This window comes from Pipistrellus kuhlii, unplaced genomic scaffold (assembly GCF_014108245.1).
Source record: "Pipistrellus kuhlii isolate mPipKuh1 unplaced genomic scaffold, mPipKuh1.p scaffold_m20_p_1, whole genome shotgun sequence".
Classification (NCBI taxonomy): Eukaryota; Metazoa; Chordata; class Mammalia; order Chiroptera; family Vespertilionidae; genus Pipistrellus; species Pipistrellus kuhlii.
In genome coordinates, this window is record NW_023425404.1 from 86,862,530 (window position 1) to 86,882,639 (window position 20,110).

A 20,110-nucleotide genomic window follows, 5' to 3' on the forward strand; every position below is an offset into this window, starting at 1 on the left:
TGGGCTCTGTTTTCTAAAATTTGAGTAGAGTTATTCATATGGAGCCCTTCTTAGTAGATATCTAACCCTCGTGTGTTCACAGCTGTCTTCAAGTTCCAAGCACCTGGGGCACCTTCAATGCTGAAGGTGTTTGTTAGCTCAAACTGAAGGATTCTGGAGGTGGGGCCTATCAGGATCAATCTTACTGCTCAGCAATTCTCCCTGATGTATTCTCTCTTGGTGGCTATTTCAGAATAGCTTGGGTGTCCCCCAACTCTGACTTAGCCCTTGAGGGTGCTGATTTGTGAAGAAGCTGACTCATCCCTTCTTGCCAACTGGCTCTGGGTTTAGGCCCCACACCAGCTTAGTGGGCAAGCCATAGCTCCTCAGGCTGTGTCTGGGGTTCCAGCCTAGGGCTCTTTTCAAGGTGGTACTTAACAGTGCCCCAGCAAATGCCCAGCCAAACCAGAAACTCCAGTAATGGTCTCAACACTTTCTCCCTTTCAAAGATTGCGGGTGGCAGATGGGGAAATGGGGACTTATTGTGTTAGAGGGACAATTAAGTTTCCTCAACTATTGAAGGCTAAGGCCCAGACAAAACAGAAAGTGGGCCTCAACCTGGGTTTTTTAACTCCAACATCTATACCATTATAATGCTGTCTCTCTGGGTTTAACTATATTCTTCTGGCCTGAAGACATCTTTAGAGGGCTTCCTGCCCTCAGAAAGTGTCTAATCTGGAGACTTGGTGGGCAGAAGGTTGATGTCCATAAAGCCTCAAGCTGTTCTCCATTCACCCCACCTCAGTGTTCCTACAGCCCACCCCTGTTGCATTTGCCCCAGAAGCTTTGAGGGTAAGATGTGGATTAGGACACCATGTAGCCAGGATTTGATGAATGATAGTGAGTGTTCATCCTAGGGAAGCCCCCACCCCCAAATGGTTTGCTGGTGAGGCATGGAGAGTCTAGCATTTATGTACCTGGTCTGGAGTGAGGCTGGGGTGGTGGGCAACAGCACTCCTGATTCCTGACCCCTCTTTTCCCTCACCTTCTGTGATTTCAGTCTCCCTAAGTTTATGGCCTCTGAGAATAGCTCAACTAGGACATCAGAAGGAGGCAAGTGGAGGAGCACAGGAGGGAGGCAGGCTGCAGGCTGCAGGCGGAGCTACACACAGGAACACAGCAGCTCTACTTCCTGTGGGTGAGGGGCCTGATGCCTGCCCGTAGGGGGTGACTGCACAAACCTTTCTGCACAGGCTGCCTGCCCGCCCAGCCTCTGTACCTACCTGCCTCTCTCTCTGGCCACTGGCTCCCATCTGGGGCTGGCATTCCTGCTAAGTCCTGAAGCCTGGGCTGTGTCCTCTATCACCATGGGGCTGGCAAGGGGTTGGGCCGGAAACCAGAACCCGCCCTTCATCACTGGGCAGCGCTCCTTCCTCATTTTGCTGCTGATTCTAACCCCAAACAAAACAGATTGAGCTCTTTTGCTCCCTCTGGCAGCTCATCTCTAGCTTGTGGGTGTCTTCTGAGGTGCTGCAGACAGCATCAGCCAAGTCGGGGACGACTGGGCCAACACTGTCAGTACTGGGGCAGTGTGCCTGGTTCCTGGACCTCGTTCAACCCTGTCTGTGGGAGGAGAGAAAGCTTTGTCGTGGCAGCCTGAGGATGATGCCCCAGCTTCAATTCAGAGATGCCTTTTGGGTGAGTGAAGACTTCAAGGAGTTAAACAAGTAGAATGGGAAGACTGGCTGAAATTTCCCCAGAGTAGTTGATTGGGATGTGGTCAAGGGGAGAGAGAGATTTACTCATAAAAATAGTGGTTGTATTTTGTATTTGCGGAGGTAACCTGGGCCACCGTCCCTTCTAAGTTGGAAGATAAAGGGGTTCCTCAGCCTAGGGTATGATTGTTCTGCAAGCTTCAAGACAGAGGGTGAGAGATATCCCCTATATCTCAGGACTGGTTTCTCCTCCAGGTGACTCTCTCCCCGTAGCAGAATGTTTTGAGAGGAGAGTCCAATATGTGGGTGGGAATTTGAGGAGGCCAAATGATGAAAAGAAGGGAATGGGTCACGGTTTGGGGACCAAACGAACGAATCGGATATTGGCTCTGCTATTTAAGGGCAAGATAAGCTATTTTACTTCTCTGAGCCTCGTTTTCTCTACTCATGTAATGGAGGTAAACATTAATAAATATACCAGTCTACTGGGAGGATTAAACATGTTGATTAAATGTAACAAAGTCCCTAGTACCTTGGTGACATTCAAATAGTAATTCTCTTCCCTCACCCAAACCTCCTTCCTTGCAGTCTTTAGGGACCCTTGGAAGAGGCAGGAGGGCTGGTCAATTCCTTGCTTGTTTTCTTAAATTCAGTGCAGAGGTAAATCAAATCCTTTCTTCCATTAGAGAATGGCACCCAACTGGTGGCTTGGCCCACCCTATAAGCCCAGTTTGGGCCTCAAATCCCCTCTGATTTTTCCGACTGTTTTTCAGCCTTCTCCTCTGCTCCTGGACTTCTAGCTATCCCCAGTGCTCAAGGGGGGGTAAGCTGAGACCTCTCTGATTAGAGCTGAGGAATGTGATTGTCCCAAGAGCCCCGCTTTCAACCCCATATAGGACTCCATGGTCCTTTGTCTCAGTCAACAGCCTCCCCTCCCTGTATCCTTTTCTGGGACCTGGGACTAGCATGTGAGTGACCTATTTTGTGCCTACTCTGGCCACACAGTAGAGAGAGGGCTGCCTGGGTAGGGTACTCTGTGCCTCTCTGGACCTCTGTTTCCCCATCTCTACAAAGAGGGAGTGGGACCAGCCCAGAGGAGTCAATGGAGACTGACCTGGCTCAGCTAATCCCACCACCAGGTTGGCAGCTAGGGATTACAAAAGGAGGTGGATAGGTGGCTACAGTGGGGGAGGCAGGGAGTGGTGAATCACCACATCATTGCTCTAACTTAGAGTATAAGGTTGGGGAAAGGGGTAAGGCCTGAAAATCCAGGTTGCTCTGTAGCCCAGGAGACCCTGATTGTTTTCCCTCCAGGACATCTATCCCACACCAGGGTGCCTGGGCCCATCTTCCCTAAGGCAGAGCTGGGGGCAAAGAGATCTGGGCAGTAGGAGATAGTTATGAGGAAGCAGGGCGTGGCAGTAGCAGCAGCAATAGAAGCAGCAGCAAGAAAACAGCTTCCTGAGCCATATCCTGCCACACTCTGCACTTGCCCCACCTTTGAGCCACTGTGAGCTTCATGGGCTCCAGGTGCCTCCTGTCCTCTACTGTTGGCTCCCGAGGCCTGACGTGGGGGCACAGCTTCCCTGGAGAAGTCAGATCTGGGAGGGGGAGAGAAGTGATCAGTGGGAGCCTGACATACTGACCCTGGCAAATGCCTCAAAAGTTCACTATCACCCTCATTGTTCTCAGGGCTCTGAATTCTAGCACCACTCCCTGACCCTCAGCCCGTGAGGACATCTAACACTCACAGAAACATGTGTCAATTCACTCTTTTAAACCAATGAAGTAGTTTTTTGTTTTCCATATTACTTGGGGATAAATAAAGAGAGCTTAAGTAACTTGCCCAAGATCACAAAGCTTGGATTAAACCCAAAAGGCTGGCTCCAGAGTGCTTCATTATTCTCTATCAACATGGCAGATCACTAAATATATATATATCTGTCCTTCCTACCTCAGAAGTAGGGAGATCAGGCAAGGTTTATAGAAGTACCTTGAAGCTCAATTTACACATAAAGCTGTAAAACACAAAAGGCATATGATCTAACTGCACAGCCTTCCCCCTCTACTATTTCCCCCCTACCCAGCCCAAGGCAATACCACTAAACCCTGCAGCTTGGCAGCACACTAAAAATGACTAGTCTTTAATAATGGTAGTCTTTAATTGGACATCAAAAATGATGTCCAATACCACAACAGTTTAATTATCTGGCAATCTCAACTTTCTAGAACACAGGTGTCACCAGCCCTGTTTCTGGTACTAGCTAATAGTAAGGAGAGAAACAAAAGTCATTTTTAATGAGCTAAGAGCTTACACTAAGGCCAATATACTTTACTTATACTAGACTAGAGGCCTGGTGCACAAAATTTGTGCATGGGAGTGGGGGGAGGGGATCTCCTTAGCCCAACCTGCATACTCTCCAATCCAGGACCCCTCGGGGGATGTCTAACGGCTGGTCTAGCAGGCGTCTTCAAACTACGGCCCGCGGGCCACATGCGGCCCGCAGAGGAGTCTGATCCGGCCCGCCAGGTTTTTTGGGCAGTGAGCGCAGCCGAGGTGTTACAGTAGGAATTAGTAGTTCATATAGTCCGGCCCTCCAGCTCTCTGAGGGACCATGATCTGGCCCCCACTTTAAAAAGTTTGAGGACCCCTGGTCTAGACCGACAGTTGGACATTCCTCTCATAATTCTGCACTGCTGGCTCCTAATTGCTCACCTGCCTGGTTGCTCCTAACTGTCCCCCCCCCCCCCCCGCCAGCCTGATCATCCCTCACTGCCTCTGTGTGTCAGCCTGATCAGCCCTAACTGCCCTCCCACACCAGCCTAATCACCCCCAACTGCCCCCCGCCCCGCCAGCTCGGTTGCCCCCAACTGCACCCCCCCTCACTGGCCTGATCGCCCCCAACTGCCCCACCACCAGTCTGGTTGCCTCTTACTGCCCCCCTGCCAGACTGGTCACCCCTCAAGACCCCCCTGCCAGCCTGGTCATCCCACGCAGCTTGCTGTTCAGTCCTTTGGTCGTCCCTCATTAATCCCCCCTGCCATCCTGGTTGCCCCCAACTGCCACCCCTGCTGGCCTGGTCACCCCCAACTACCCCCCTGCTGAACTGATAACTCCCAATAGCTCCCTCTGCTGGCCTGGTCACTCCCAACTTCTCTCCCTTGCCAGCCTGGTCACCCCTCACAGCCCCCCTACTTGCCTGGTCAACCCATGCAGCCTGCTGTTCAGTCATTCGGTTGTCCCTCACTAATCCCCCTGCCAGCCTGGTTGGCCCATGCAGCCTTCTTGTTCAATCATTTGGTAGTCCCTCAGGCTGGCCCTGATGATAGGCAGCTGACATCTGAGGCTTGCCTGCACCTCTAGCAGGCCCTGGGTGGCTGGAGGTCTGAGGGGACTGGGGGACTCCAGAGGCAGACAGGTGGAGCGATCAGACCTGCCTGGGGGTGGGCCTGGAAGTACTGCATGCCTGCTGCCCCAGCGGGGCTGAGGAGACTGGGCGCCACCATCTTGTGGCTATGGGTGCTGCCAACTTTGAGGATGCGACAGTCAATTAGCATATTCCCTCCTTATTGGATGTGACAGTCAATTAACATATTCCCTCCTTATTGGATGTGACAGTCAATTAGCATATTCCCTCCTTATTGTCCCCACATCTTTGTGAGGGCATGATGGTCAATTAGCATATTCTTTCTTTATTAGATAGGATGGTTCATAGATTTTACATAGGGCCTATGAACTCTGGTTTTACCCACAATTTTTACAAAATCAGTTTTGTGATTTTTTTTAACAGATAGACGTAGCAACTAGTAGGGTTCTGCATGGAACCTGATGTATATTGGTGATTCATAAATATTGGTGGACCTGAATTTTTAAAGATAGTTTCACAGATACCTAGTAGTCTGATAGCAAGAGGAGACAAAAAAAATTATAAAAAGCAAACAGAATGGCTCATAAGTGGTGGAAACATTCAGCATAGGAGTAGAAAAGTTCTGTCCCTAAGTGGGTCTGTATTTGCTAAGTTGTCAGTGTTGCCACAAAGTATTTATAGCCTGCTTTTTTCTGTGGCAGAGCACTCAGATGCAGGCTGCTATGAGAATGGGGTGAGAGTAGGACTAGCCACGTAAGGAGGGAAGGGATAATTTGATTTATATTAAACACACACCAGGAAAAAGAGGATCATGGCTTTGCATGAAGTTTGTGGCTGAGCCTCAGAGCAGGGCCTCTCAGTGAAATATAGCTGTGGCTGAGAATACAGATGCCCAAGCTGAGAAGGCCTTAGATCTCCAATAACCTGCCTCATCACCAAGTCAGAGGCGCATAGAAGCCTAGAGAAGTCAGGATGCTTCCCCTCACCCCTCTCGTACACACAGCTCTCCTCTCCAGTGGCTGTGCTCCCAGCAAACAACCAAACTGCATTGCGAGAAACATCTGTCTGGGTCCTCAGCACAGGGCTGGCCAGTGGGACATATACTGAGTCAATGTTTGTAGAATAAGTACCCTTTTTCCTGAAAATAAGACAGTGTCTTATATTAATTTTTTCTCCCAAAGTTGCGCTGGGTCTTACTTTCAGGGGATGTCTTATCTTTTCATGTGCTAGGTCTTATTTTCGGAGGATGTCTTATTTTTGGGGAAACACGGTAAATGAACAGTGAATATCTACATGGTCCCACCTGTCTTTCTGAACCTATTTTCTCCTCCATTTTACTTTAGTTATATTTACAAATATTTGTTAAACAGCATTCTTGACTAGATTGTTTAAACTGTACTGCTCAGCCTCACCCCTACATCCAATCAGATGAATGAGACCATCTTGCCGTCAAGGAAGTCACGCCCCAGTGCTAGAAACTCAGGTTTCCTGATAACTGGGCTAGGCCTTGTGTACCAAGTGGAGGAGGGCTCTAAAGCATGCTTATCCCTCCTAGTGTCTCACTCTCTCCCAGACCTATATATCTAATGGCCTTTGCCAAAAAGTCACTGGGTATTGCTTTAAGAGGAAAGTTCTAGTCCAGGACCAGGTTTTATTGATATCTACATCCTACTTGTTTGGGGTTATTAAAAGGAAAAGTAAGAGCCTGAGGAGACTAGGCCAGAGTTACTACAGTGGCCTCTCACCTTTAGGCAGAAGCTACCAAGGGGGACTGAGAATAGGCCTGAAATTTTCCTTCTTCTTTGTAGTTACATCTCCCTTTTAAACTGGTGTCAGCTTCATCTGGAAAGCTCTGTGCCAAACCTCTCAGCCTCAGCTTTATTTCACTGAGAGGCCCTGCTCTGAGGATCAGCGTGGAGAGTCTGAGGGCCCCAAGAGACAGAGGACAGAGGAAAGTACTACTTCCTGGGTCGGGGCATGAGTTACTAGGGAAGCACATGGGACTTAGGCTGGGCCCCACTCCTCCCCCACTTGTCCACTCAGCTGCTGTAGCTTCTTCCCCTTCCCAGTTTTGAGATTCTGAGGTTCCTCATTTAGGAGACTACAGAGAAGGGCCCCACTTTTAACCTGTCCTAAAGCTGCCTGTCCACTACCTCAGGACCTGCCAACAGTGGCCCCAGGACTTCATGGAAAATCAGGAGACGTTGATGTTCACTGGGTACCTGTTCTGTTCTGAACACTTAAAGCTACGTACATAACTTAAAATAAAAAAATATAAGATCCTAAAAGGAAAATGGAAAAATAGAAAACAAAAACAGGAATAAAACAGCCTTAGTTGCCTCATCACACAGAGATTGCTGGTATTATTTTTCGGTGTTTCTCTAAGATTCTTAACATAGATGCAAGCTAATTTTCTTGCATTTTACATTTTATTTTTAATCATGGGAAAATATATCTAACATAAAATTTACCCTCTTGACCATTTTAAATGCACAGTCCAGAGCCGTAATTACATTTACATTGTTATAAGACCTGTCCCCAACCTTTCAACATAATTCCATTTTGAACATGTGGTTATGGATGTGGTTTCCTTGTCTTCAAAACAACATTGTTAATGATTGCATAGTCCTCCAGCTTGTGGATTTGGTGGACATGCTATGATTTATTTATTCAATCCTCTATTGTTGCACATTTAGGTTATTGCCAATTATTTACTATTCTAGATAATGATGCAATGGGTAGATCTTTTTGTATCAGAGTTTGCATTTGAGGATTACTTCCTTGGGTAGATTCCCAGAAGAGGAGATATTCGTGAGTAAGAAAGTGAGGGTTCTCTAGCATTTGGCACTAGCAGACCCTTTGGAAACCCTCTATGCCTCTGGCTGGATAAGAGCTGGAGGACCAAATTGAGAGGGGCTCTGCTGGGAACCTGTCTGCTCAGACACTGGGTGAGGACTTGCAGTAGGACAGGCCGTATGGCCTTGAAGGCTAAGGATGCCAGTGCCTGAGGAATAGGTCCTCCTGGAGCAATAGGGACTTAGAGGCCAGAGAGGGGGGCCTGGCTGTTCCACCTTTCCAACTGCCTTGTCAGTGTCTCCCGCTCATGGCTGACAGAAAGAATGAGGACAGAAGTTCTCTCTGTACTACTTAGGAGAGTTCTTCTGTTTTGTGTTTTGTGTAAAAAGCACAGAGCCAAACTGTGTGTGCCTGGTATTCAACCGGATGTGAAAACTGGGGAAATAAGCATTTATATTAGCTTAGGCTTGTTTTAACAACGAGAATCTCTGGAATGACGCACAGAGAACTAATTAAAGTGATGACCTTTTGGGGAAGTGAAAGAAAAGAAATTGGTGGGGGACAGGGCTGGTGGCAGTGAGTGCTTTCACTTTTTTATACTGTTTAATTTTTAGACTATGTAAATGTATTACTTATTGAAAATTTTAAATTAAAATAAAAATGAAAAAGGAGACATTTATTTCAAGATCCATGAATATTTTTTTATCCAAGTCCCAGCTACTTAAATCAACCCAGAGGAGTGGTAACAGTGCCTGTCTGCTGAGTACCTAAAAAAAGCCAGGTACTGTGACAGTCATCCACATGTATCCAAACCCAACCTACACGGGAGGGTTGTCAATGCCCTCCCATCTCCTACACAGAGTCATGGGCAGGTCAAAGGATGTTCTACAATCACATGTCTAGGGCAAAGCAAGGGATCTCATGAAGGTCTTTCAGATGCCATCATGCTCTGCAACTGACTTCAAGGCAATTGGCTAGTTCGTTCTTGGTTCAATTATAACTCCTGTAGGATAAAGGGAAGACATTGGTTTCTATGGTCTTGGGAGCAGGGTGATTTTTTTCCTCTCCATTTCTCTAATTTAATGCAAAGTGATCACAAATTACATGTGTCATTAAAAGAAAAATGTCTGAAAACAAAACTAAGAAATTCCTGTTTGCAAGGCCAAGATGGTAATTTTAGGCAAAAATTGTGGTTCAATGGTATTCCTTTCAGATACTTTGTGCACACTCTGTAATATATGAACCCCTCCCCATCCCTCATTCTACCCCCACCCACCCCTAGAGGACTGAGAACTTGGCTCATCTGTTCTCATCCCACAGGACATGGACAACTGTCTGATGGTAATGGTAGATTGCAGAGGTGTGTGGTCGGGCTTGCTATGCTTTTGCAATGCCTGCAGATGATCACCTATAGGTTTTACCGGCTGTAGTGTCCTGGGTCAAGAGTGTAACCCATGCTTCCCCCCCCCCCCTTTGGTGGAAAACAAGATCTGCTTCTCAATGATCCTCTTTACACTGCAATTCCCAGGAACCTGGAGGCTTTTTCTTCCTGCTCCTAATATCTATCCACAACTGAGGTAGCCCCTGAAAAGGAAAGGAAGGGTCTTGCTTGGGCTTGCTTGGGCAAGGATTTGGGAAATGGCAAGAGGACAAGTGACACTCCAGGTGGAAGGATGACATGGGCAAAGGTGTGGAGGGGGAGTGGGCACAGTGTGTTTGAAGACAGTTTTCTGGCCTAGAGGATTGTTCAGAGTAGTAAAGGAAGATCCCAGCTGGATTGTGAAAAGTCCTAATAAGTCTTAGATGGTGACAGAGATACTGTTTTTTGCCTTTTCGCAACCTCTCCAGTGGTAGATGTTTCCTCTCATGCAAAGGGGCCTGAAGGCTACAAGTTGTGGGCAGGGTGCCCTTTCCCTCACCTAGAGCCTAACTAACACTATGAACTGCACAATCAAAGGAACTTGGTGTAGAAACTAAAACCGCTTTTGGCTTCAGCAAGAGACGATGGTGCTCACACGAGGGCTCCCCACTGGGATAGCTCCAGAAGTTCCCTTCCTTACAGGCTCAGTAGCTCCCCTTCTTGAGGCTCAGAAGGAAACAGGCTTCTTTGAAGCCTCACCTGGCCCTCACCCTCACTTGCTGGGGGCCTTGAAGAACCATTTCCCCTGTCTGAACTTCAGTTTCCATATCTGTAGGATGTCAGAGTGATGTTCACCTTAGATGAAGGCTTTGAAGATGGGGAGGCTCAGGCCAGTGCTAAAGGGACTACCTTCTGCTGTCCTTCATAAAACAAGTCCCAAGGGACCCAGACTTATAATTGGATATGTACTATAGGGAGAGCCTCATATATGGATTCTCCTATTCCCAAAATGCCTTTCCAATTCTGTTCACCATTGCATATTAAATATCACCATCAGAGACCCTTACCGATAAGAATACCAAACTCACAGGGCTATTTAATTCCAACAATAGCCCTGTGAGTTTGGTATTCTTATTCCCATTTTACAGAGAGAAAACCAAGGGGATGTGTATGACACCCAGATGGACTTCGGGACTACTAGGCCAGGCCTGGCTGCTATCTTCTCAAACATGGGTCAGAGAGACCTTTGGGGTTAATGGGAGGGTGTGGTGGTTTGCTGAGACCTAGAACCCTGAGCAATTTGTGACCATACAGGCAGGCGAGTGACAGCCACTTCTGCTGATGCTGATAGGCCACCTACTATTGGGTAACAGGAAGTGCCAGTTGGAGCTCAAGTAGCAGTCCGGGTGGGGGTGGAGTGCCAGATGATACTCAGGGCTTCCCAGCAATGGATATGGAGAAACGGAAGCTGAGCCATAGTGGAGATGAGAAGAGGAGGTAATGAACTGAGGCAAGAGAGTGCTTTAAGGAACAACAAAAAGACCTGTGTGAGTGGGGCAGAGAGATGAGGTGAAGAGTAGTTGGAGATCAGATCAGAAATGTACCAGGAGCCAGATCTTGTAGGACTATAGTTCTTAAAAAAAAAAAAAAAAAAAAAAATCCCAATGTCCAGGCCATACTCCAAGTCAATTACCTCTGAATTTGGAGGTGGGATGTTGGCATCAATATTCTTCAAAGTTCTCCAGTGTTTCCAAAGTGAGACAGAATTGAGAATTATTGGTGTAGATAACGGTGGTGATCCTGGATGCACTGCCATTGCTAAGGAGCAGATATCTGGCTTTTACCATTTACATGTTTTTTTAACCTTAAAATCTTATAAAATTATTTTTTTATTTTAGTAAACTAGAGGCCCGGTGCATGACATTAGTGCACTGGAGGAGAGATCCCTCAGCCCATCCTGCACCCTCTTGAAATTCTGATGCCCCTAACCACCCTGCCTGCCTGATGCCCCTAACTGCTCACCTGCATGCCTGATCACCCCTAACCACTCTGCGTGCTGCCTGATTACTCCTAACTTCTCACAATCCAGGACCACTGTCTCCTAACTGCTTTCCTGCTTGCTTGATTACCCCTTACCACTTCACCTGCCTGCCTGATGCCCCAACCACTTTGCCTGCCTGCCTGATACCCCTAACTGCTCACCTACCTGACTGCCTGAATGCCCCTAACCACTCTACCTGCCTACCTGATCACCACTAACCACTCGCCTGCCTGCCTGATTGCCCCTAACCACTCGCCTGCCTGCCTGATTGCCCCTAATCACTCACCTGCCTGTCTGATTACCCCTAACCACCTCTGCCTGCCTGATGTCCCTAACCACTCTGCCTACCGCCTGATTGCCCTAACCACTTGCTTGCCTGCCTGATCACTCCTAACCATCTCAGACTCAGTACCTGCTGCTGTGGCTTCGTTCAGAAAGACATCTGGAATGATGTCCAGAAGGTCATTTGGCTGTCTGGTCTAATTAGCTTTTTTATGCTTTTATTATTATAGATATACATAACATAAAATTTATCATTTTAACCATTGTAAGTGTGCAATTCAGTAGCATAAAGTACATTCACACTGTTATACAAGCATCACCACTATTTCTGGACCATTTCATCATCTCAAACAGAAACTCTGTACCCATCTATACATATAAAAGGCTAATAAGCAAAGTGTCCCCATGGGAGTTCGACCAAGAGACTGGGAGTTCAATTGCTCTCTATGATGTGCATTGACCACCATGGGGTGGCAAAGAATGAAAGAAGGCCCTGGCTGGCAACTGGAAGGCTTCAATCAGCCCTGATCGCTAGCCAGACCAAGGGTCCCTACCCATGCATGAATTTTGTTCATTGGGCCTCTAGTTAAACAATAATTCTCCATCTCCATTCCCTTTTCTCCTACTTCTTTCTACTTTCTGTCTCCATGAATTTGCCCAAGTAGGAATCTCATATAATAATTGTCCTTTTGTATCTGGTTTACTTCATTTAGCATGTCTTTCAGGTTCATTCATGTTTTAGCATGTGTCAGAATTTCACTCCTTTTTATGGTTGAACACTATTCACTCACTTTGCTAAACCTCAGTTGCTCATCTGTAACATGGAACAATAACAGCACAATGGACATTACAGGGTTCTCTGAGAATTAGAGGTGATAAGATATCAGGAACACTGGCCTCTCTGTACACATCCTACCCAGTTCCCTTCCCTGAACTTGGAACCTGGCCTTCGCTCCTAGGAAAGTCCCACACCTTTCTCTGCCTGGCTCAGGACTCTTATTCAGCTGTCCTCAAGCCACATCTTCAGACATCTGTCCAGCCTCCTCAGATCTCTCACTGATGCCTTTCACTCAGGCCTACAGCTCTGAGCATCATCACACTTCCAGGCTCTTAAACCTGAGGGGCTCATTTTCTCTGCCTGGACTTGTGCTCACCTCCAAACCCTACTCCTCTTTGTTCTAAGTTTTCAATACATTTTGGTTTCATAAAGCAGAAGGAAGAAGTAGGATATTGAGCTGGGCCTTTAAGATTTGAGATGGTGGAGGGGAAGTGGACAGTCATCACAGACTTGGGAGAGGGGACTGTGATAGGGGAGACTTTTCCTTCCTGATAATGGAGGAGGCCTATTTAAAAGAACAAAGTTTTCAAGCCAGACAGACTTTGGTCTAAAGTCTGGCACACCCATAAAATTGCTGTTTGGTCTTGGAAAAATTATAAAACTTCTCTCATCCTCAGTGTCCTCAAACAATAGCACCATTCAGTCACTATTACCGAGATAAGAGGCACCAGATACACACAGTACGTCCTCTTCTGGTGCTTGTGTGCCCACCCCAACCTCACCTAGGTATGTGGGATTCCTGAGAGGCCCTGGAAGTTCAGAGCCTGACAAAGCCTCCATAAGGTTGCAAGGTGACTGTCAGACACAGACCTTCAGGCTTCCCAGCATGTTGGGACCAAGCCACGGAGGGCCAGATGTGTTAGGAAACTATCCAGCTGGCTGCCACTCTGGTGAGGAGCCCTGGAAAGCCCTGCATGGCCATCCATCACATGGGGGAGGGAGGGTGGTCAATAAAAATACATTTCTAATTTCAAGCTCCTGTCAGCCCTGCTAAAACCAGAATTAGCTCATCTAACCACATCACATTTGGTTCTTAAAAAATAAATGGCTGTCTATGCCTTCTCAACTTGCTTCCTGTGACACCTATCTTGAACTATCTTAGAAAAGCTGCAAATCATCTCACAATTATCTGCATATTCATGGTTCCTTCCAATCCTTGGGTCAAGGCATATCTAGACCCAAAATACCTAGTATAAGGACAGGTCTCTGTGGAACCTCCAACCTGCTCATAGACCACTAGTGAAGAGGTGTTTTCCACCTATTTTTTTTCTTTATATTTTTCTTTTTTTAATATATTTTTATTAAATTATTATTTTTGTACATATACCAATACCCCCCCTCCTGTACATACCCTCCCTCCCCAGAGTTTGTGTCCATTAGTTGTATTTATATGCATGTATACAAGTCCTTCGGTTGATCTCTTATCTCCCCCAGATCTCTCCAACCTCCCCACTGTAATTTGACAGTCTGCTTGTTGCTTTACTGTCTCTATATCTATCTTTTGGTTCTTCCGTTTATAATGTTCTTTATCATCCATATATAAGTGAGGTCATGTGGTGTCTCTCATTGACTGGCTTGTTTCACTCAGCATGATGTTCTCCAATTCCATCCAGGTTGCTGCAAACGATGAGAATTTTTTCTTTTTTATGGCAGCATAATATTCCATTGTGTAAATGTACCATAGTTTTTGGATCCAATCATCTGCTGATGGGCACATAGGCTGTTTCCAAATCCTAGCTTTTGTAAATTGTGCTGCTATTGAGGCAGCTTGCCCTGCATTTCATAACTGGGGTCACTTAAGCTCTTGGAAAACCCTTCCTTATATTGAACTGGAATTGGCCTCCCTGACTTACTGCCTGAGTCTTGCCTAAGGCTCTGAGAACATCATCCATAGATGTCTCCCTAAAAAAGCTCTAACACATGCTGAACAATGTGGAAGAGAGAGATAATGACTTTAGAAGGTAGAAGAAAGGAAAATTGTTTCCTGCTTTCACCCTACCATTCTTGTACAAAATCTTTCTAGTGTCTGACATGCTCTTGGGTTGATAAGCTTTTTGTTTAAAAAAAATTTTTTTTAAAAAGAACAAACACCACCTCTGTTTCTAATGGCCCCACAAAGATTTACAGATATTATTCCTCAATAGTTCCTTTTTTGGCTTGGGATCCTCTCCTCATTCAACCCTCCTCCTGGGATACTCTGAGTAAGGAACCAGCTTGCCTACTCTACTGAAGTCTTAAATCATCCATCCATCCATCCATCCATCCAGAGCAGTGTTTGGTCCTTCAGTTTCCTCAGTTTACTGAATAAAAACAGTGAAGGCGAGACCAAGTGTGGGGTAATAGGTGTTAGGCAGGGGAAAGAGCCTGGTTGCTACTCATTGACTTGCTCTCTCAAACCCTCAGTTTCCATATTTCTACAACTAGTATTGTATAAGAAGTAGAAGGAATGAGTCTGTCTGGTTATTTAAAGATGTTGGATAATGAGTTTTTGAATCTGTAAGGAAATGGTCTGGTTTCCTCCATCGGCACCTCAGAAGCCACCAGTCATGAAGCCACATTATCTCAAGAGAATCGCTGAGGCATGTGTTAGAGATTTTCTAGATATACTTACTCCAGTTCAACAAATTAATATCAAAATTTCACTCTCATTCAGCTTAAAGCTTCCCAGGCTACCATCTGTGTGTTTGAAGCATATGTTGGGAAATGAGAACAGGGTCCATTTCTTCACTTGCTACTTCTACACATCCCCACTTGCTGGAATTAATTCCAGCACCCACTGCCAGCTGCTCCTGGCTTCTCCATGGACAGGAATGGCATGGTTAAGGGCTCTAAAAGGGTGAAAGATATATTTCACTGGTACTGTTGTAGCTGGTGAAAGTGTAGTAGGTGGCAGGTATCCACAGATCAGTTCTTCCTCTTCTGGATAGCTTGTCAGGTTCTTTGCCAACTCGCCCCTCTGGAGTAGTACCCTCTGCAGTATTCACCCATTTTCTGCTGCTGTCTGCTCTGACCCCTCATAATCATATCCAACAGTTTGCTCCACACACTTTTTTTGGTGCCTCCTCTCTCCCTGCCAGGCAATTCTAAAGGGTAGAATTACAATGATGCTCTTCCGAGTTACCTTCTATTGGCCCTCACTTAGTTCCAAAGTAAAATATCAGTGCAATCCCTGGACAGGCCAGCTACTCTCACCCCAGACTCACTCTTTCCTCAGCCCCCAGGCAGCTCCAGCGCATCTCCTGACTTCAGATTTCTTTAGGTATGATATGATACTGCCACTGGTTACCATGGCTTCCAAAAGGCAGCATACACATATCAAACTCCCTACTAGAAGGTCAATTGAAGGTAACTTCTTCCCCTTACAGCTATTTCATAATTATAAAGGCCCAGAGAAGGCAAAGGGCTTTACCAAGGCTACCCAGCTTAGTCCTGACAGATGGGAACCAAATTCTAGGCTTCTCCCTCCAAGGTTAGACGTTTAGCTGTTCTCTGATGTGCTTTATGTCTTGAAATTCCATGTAAAGGACCACTTGAAAGAGTATACAGCCTTTTAAATGGATCTTTTGGTAGGGGAGAGTGTGTGGGCTATTGTAGGTAGATGGTGCTGGCCACACTGGGGGAAGGCTCAGTCTGGTGGGGTGGTAGAACAGGCAGAGATGAGGCAGGGCATGAGGACTTACCATTTGCAGAACAGTAACTGAGGTTGGGGCTTTGAAGAGAGGTGAAAGAATGGGAGGTTAAGAGCCAGGATCTTGGTCTGGAAGAGCTGCGTTCAAATCTCAGCTGTGCCCTGCAGGTTAGGTAACCTCTCTGGGTTCCCTCGTCCTCAGCTCTTACATGGGAGTAATGATCCTTAGCCAAGCATCTGCCTCCGAGCAAGTTCTGATCACTATTCTCACCTGATTTCATTGTCTTCTCAGATTACCATAGGTGGTAGGAACTATTAGAACCATTTTTGTGGGACTGGGGATGGGAGGAGAGTGGAAGTTGAGAACAGCCAGGGTCACCAAATAGGATGTGAATCCATATCTAGTCTGCTGAACTCTGTCCAGTCTCTGAGACAAGGCCTGGGCACCCTCCCTCACTTGGCAACCAGTCTGTCTTGATAGATTTGTGCTCTAGAGGGGTGACTGTCAGGGTCAGGAGAGAGATGGGCCTCTGCCCCCACTTCCTCAATTTGAAAACCAGGTTTCAAGAAGGGAAATGACTTGTTCAGCACCAGGGTCTCTGTAGCTACCAAGAGTGATATGGACAGGAAAAGAAGGAAGTGATGCTGGGTACAGAAAATGTTTCTCTACCCAATAGAGGCATGACAGAGTCATAGTCATTCCATAGGCCAAGACAATGGTTCACACCCAGATCCACCTAGAGTGGGAAGCAGGTGGACTGTCCCTGAGCAGAACAGGGTAATACAGGCCTTCCGTATACTGTCATAAGGCAGTGGCAGGAATATGCTTCTTCCTACCCAGAGCTTTCCTGAGTACCTCCTCCTGAAGCCTTAAGAGGTAGCCTGCAGCCTGATCTGGTCCCTTCATGGAGAATGTGAGGCACAGAGTGGTCACCCACAGAGCATAGTTAGCAAGCCTGTGATCCGCATCTGGCTTGAGCAAGCCTCTCAAAGAAGGGAACTGCATCTGTTGGCCACCTGGCACCCTATTGCAGGGTGGGTTACCCTAGATGCCACATTGTGGAGTTTCTGGCTGCTTGCTCCTTGTCAGTGCTTTGTCTGCAGAGCCAGCACAGCCCTTCTCCAAGGCAGCATTCCTCAACTGAATAATAGCCTGAAGTATAGCTTTGATTTGAACTGGAATTTGAATGATCATTTTTAAAAATAATTTTAAATAATTTTTCCTGATGTTTCAATTAAAAAAAAAAAAAAAAAAAAAAACCTTCATGGGAAGCTAAAACTAGTTTGGCTCAGTGGATAGAGTGTCAGCCTGCGGACTGAAAGGTCCCAGGTTTGATTCCAGTCAAGGTCATATACCTTGGTTGCAGGCACATCCCAGTGTGTGTGTGGGGGCGGGGGGGGGGGGGGTGCAGGAGGAAGTTGATCTCTCAATGATGTTTCCAACTCTCTATCCCTCTCCCTTCCTCTATGTAAAAAGTCAATAAAATATATAAAAAATGAAAATAGAAAAGTTCATGGGATTGAATGACGGTGTAGGTATGCGGCTTTGGGAATAGGCCAACCTGAGTTTGTATCCCAGACTCCGACCTTTACCAGGTGAGGACCCTGGGAAGTCACCTCCCCTCTTTGGGCCTCCTTGTCACCATCCGTACATCCTTGGGTGTATGTCTTCAATTATTATAGATAATGGCTGTGATGTTCCTGTTGCAGTATGTGGAGGTGGACTCCACAAATAGCAATTTCACAAACGGCAAAGCCATGAGCAGATTTCAGGTGACAGAGGCAGTAGGTGGAAAGAAAGAAGTGAGAAACCTTCCTTCTGGTAGCATTGGCATTGTGGAAATGTCAGCCTGAGCCTATAAGTGAGGGGGACAAGGAGGGGGCTCTTGGTATTTAGAGGGTGAAGTTAGGTGGGTACAGGAAGAGAAAGTCAGGGTAGACTCTGGAGGGAGTGATCTGGTGCTGGGTCTTCTATTGTGGACCTGGAGAACCAACTGATTATCTGATTGAATAATTGGTACATTTCTTTCCTCAACAGCATACTTCCCAGCTCTGAACAATGAATCATAACTCACCCCCTTGAGGAGGTGGCTGAAGGTGCAGTCTCGGGGAGGTTGCATGCAGCTCCTGGGGAGTCAGGCACTTCCTTAGAACAGGCTAGTCATTTGTGATGGTAGCACCACATGCTAGTACCACATGCTAGTGCCTCTGGCTCTGAGCAGATGAACAAGATTCTGGAGTCTGTGGCACTTTGGGGACATGAGTTCCTGGGGACTCAGCCTGCAATACCCCCCACTGCCTTCTGCTTCCACCAGAACAATGTAGGTTTGGTTTTGCTTCTCTTTCTACTCTGAGAATACAGACAGGGATTCCTATGGAGAGTCAAGTTGAGCATGGATTGGCAAGAAAGAGGAGAGTGTCTTATTGCAGGGCTGAAGTCCTGTCAGAGTTCACTGTTCAACTAATTCCCTGCCATCTCTCCCAGACACATCATGTAGTAATAATAGGTCCCTTGTCTTACAGAAGTAAGATCTGTGTGATCTCAGGTAGGCCCTTCATTTCTTTGGACCTCAGTTTCGCTAAGAGAGTGCACTGGACAAGATGTCTCCCTTATAGTTATCTGTGGAGTTCAGACCTGAATACTGGTGTCCAGCTTAAAGTGACCTCCTCATGAGGAGAGGGCAGGAGGCCTCCAGATTCATTTTCCTTCTGCCCTGTGGGTCCAGAGGGAGAGCAGATACTGGGGGGGGGGGGGGGGGGGAGGGCGCAAGAAGTCATAGTCTTCTGGCTGATTAATGGGCAATGGCTGTCCATGAAAGCCACAGAAATGGAAGTCTGACCCAGCTTAGCTCAGAAACATCAGCCTGGACACTAAAGCTATCCCTGGCCCCAGAATAGAACTGCAGAGGGCTTGGGGTTACTTCTTTCTGCTGGTGCCCTTAGTGGTCAACCACGGTCCAGACACCCTGCTTGTCACCCTGTGGGTAGTGGAGCCTAGGCCTAAGGAATTTCTAGGAATGTGGAAGAAAGAATAAGCTTGGGGTCCTAATTACTACAGGCCTAAAGATGCCACAATTCTGAGTTTGTTGAGTGTGGGCTGGGTCTGACACAGGGCCAGTTACATAACTAATGCCACCTCTACCATTTCCTACTACATCTGACTGTCCTTCGGAGCACCAGCAGCTTTGACTTTAAGACAGGAAACTTCCACCTCTAAGTATGTGTGGAAGCTTCCATGATTCTCTGAGAGTTGGGAACATGGCCTGTGAGATCTGAGAAATGGATCTGTTTTTCCCAGTTTCCGGGGCTATCTTGGGGTCTTTGAAGAAAGAAAAAAAGACACTAGGTGCTAAATCTTGACCTTATTTGCAATTATCTGGCTGAGTGCCTTCAAGGTTTGGGACCTTTCCTCAAGAATGGATGTGCGGACAAGAAACCAAGGTATTCACTGCCTCCCCAAACTACTTAAAAATTATAAATAAAATACAGAACAACTTTCATTCATAACCACCTCAAATTTGACTGAATAGAAGCCCTTCAGCTGGAGAACTAAAAATGAAACCACACCGAGTCTGGTAGGATGGGGTAGAGGCATGGAACCGGCTGGTCTGACACCCATATAAGGCGTGTTTTAATTGGGAAGGGTATCTTAGCCACAAAGGCCCCCATGAGGCGCAAGGGGTCCCAGCCCCATGCCAGATCCAAGCCTAGGGTTCCAGTGTTGGGAAGAGAAGTCCCCATAACTTCAGGCTGTAAAAACTAGTGGGGGTTGTGGCTGAGTGACATAAAGGCTGCTGGACTCCCAGGCAATTCCTCTTAAGGGGCTAGTGCACAGATTTACTCAAACCCTAATCTCCTGCACTAGGATAACAGCTTGAAAGGATCCAGGGATATACAGGGAGGAACTAACTTGTGTGGCATGAGGGAAAGAATTTGGGGGCAGCTTTATCCCAGACCAGCAGTTTGCTGCTCTGTTGATTAATGAGTTTGCCGACCACTTGATAGGGGCTTAATTACAAGGAACAACAACAGCCTGTAATTATTGGAATTGAGAGTCTAGGCCAGTGGTTGGCAAACTCATTAGTCAACAGAGCGGCAAACCG

At 46.8% G+C, this 20,110-nt stretch overlaps 1 protein-coding gene across 6 annotated transcripts in view; it reads left to right on the top strand.

Moving 5' to 3' along the window:
• Positions 1–825: 825 nt before the first annotated feature.
• Positions 826–20,110, top strand: part of PSTPIP1 (proline-serine-threonine phosphatase interacting protein 1) — a 42,200-nt gene continuing 22,915 nt past the window's right edge. For 2 of the 6 annotated variants that reach the window (XM_036454785.2, XM_045586472.1), the window contains exon 1: positions 830–1,677. In XM_036454785.2, coding sequence (XP_036310678.1) covers positions 1,642–1,677 — 36 coding nt within the window. In that variant the 5' untranslated portion in view covers positions 830–1,641. Of the gene's footprint in view, positions 1,678–20,110 lie in introns of all 6 variants that reach the window. The other 4 variants (XM_036454826.2, XM_036454792.2, XM_036454798.2 and 1 more) reach the window with 4 other exon arrangements.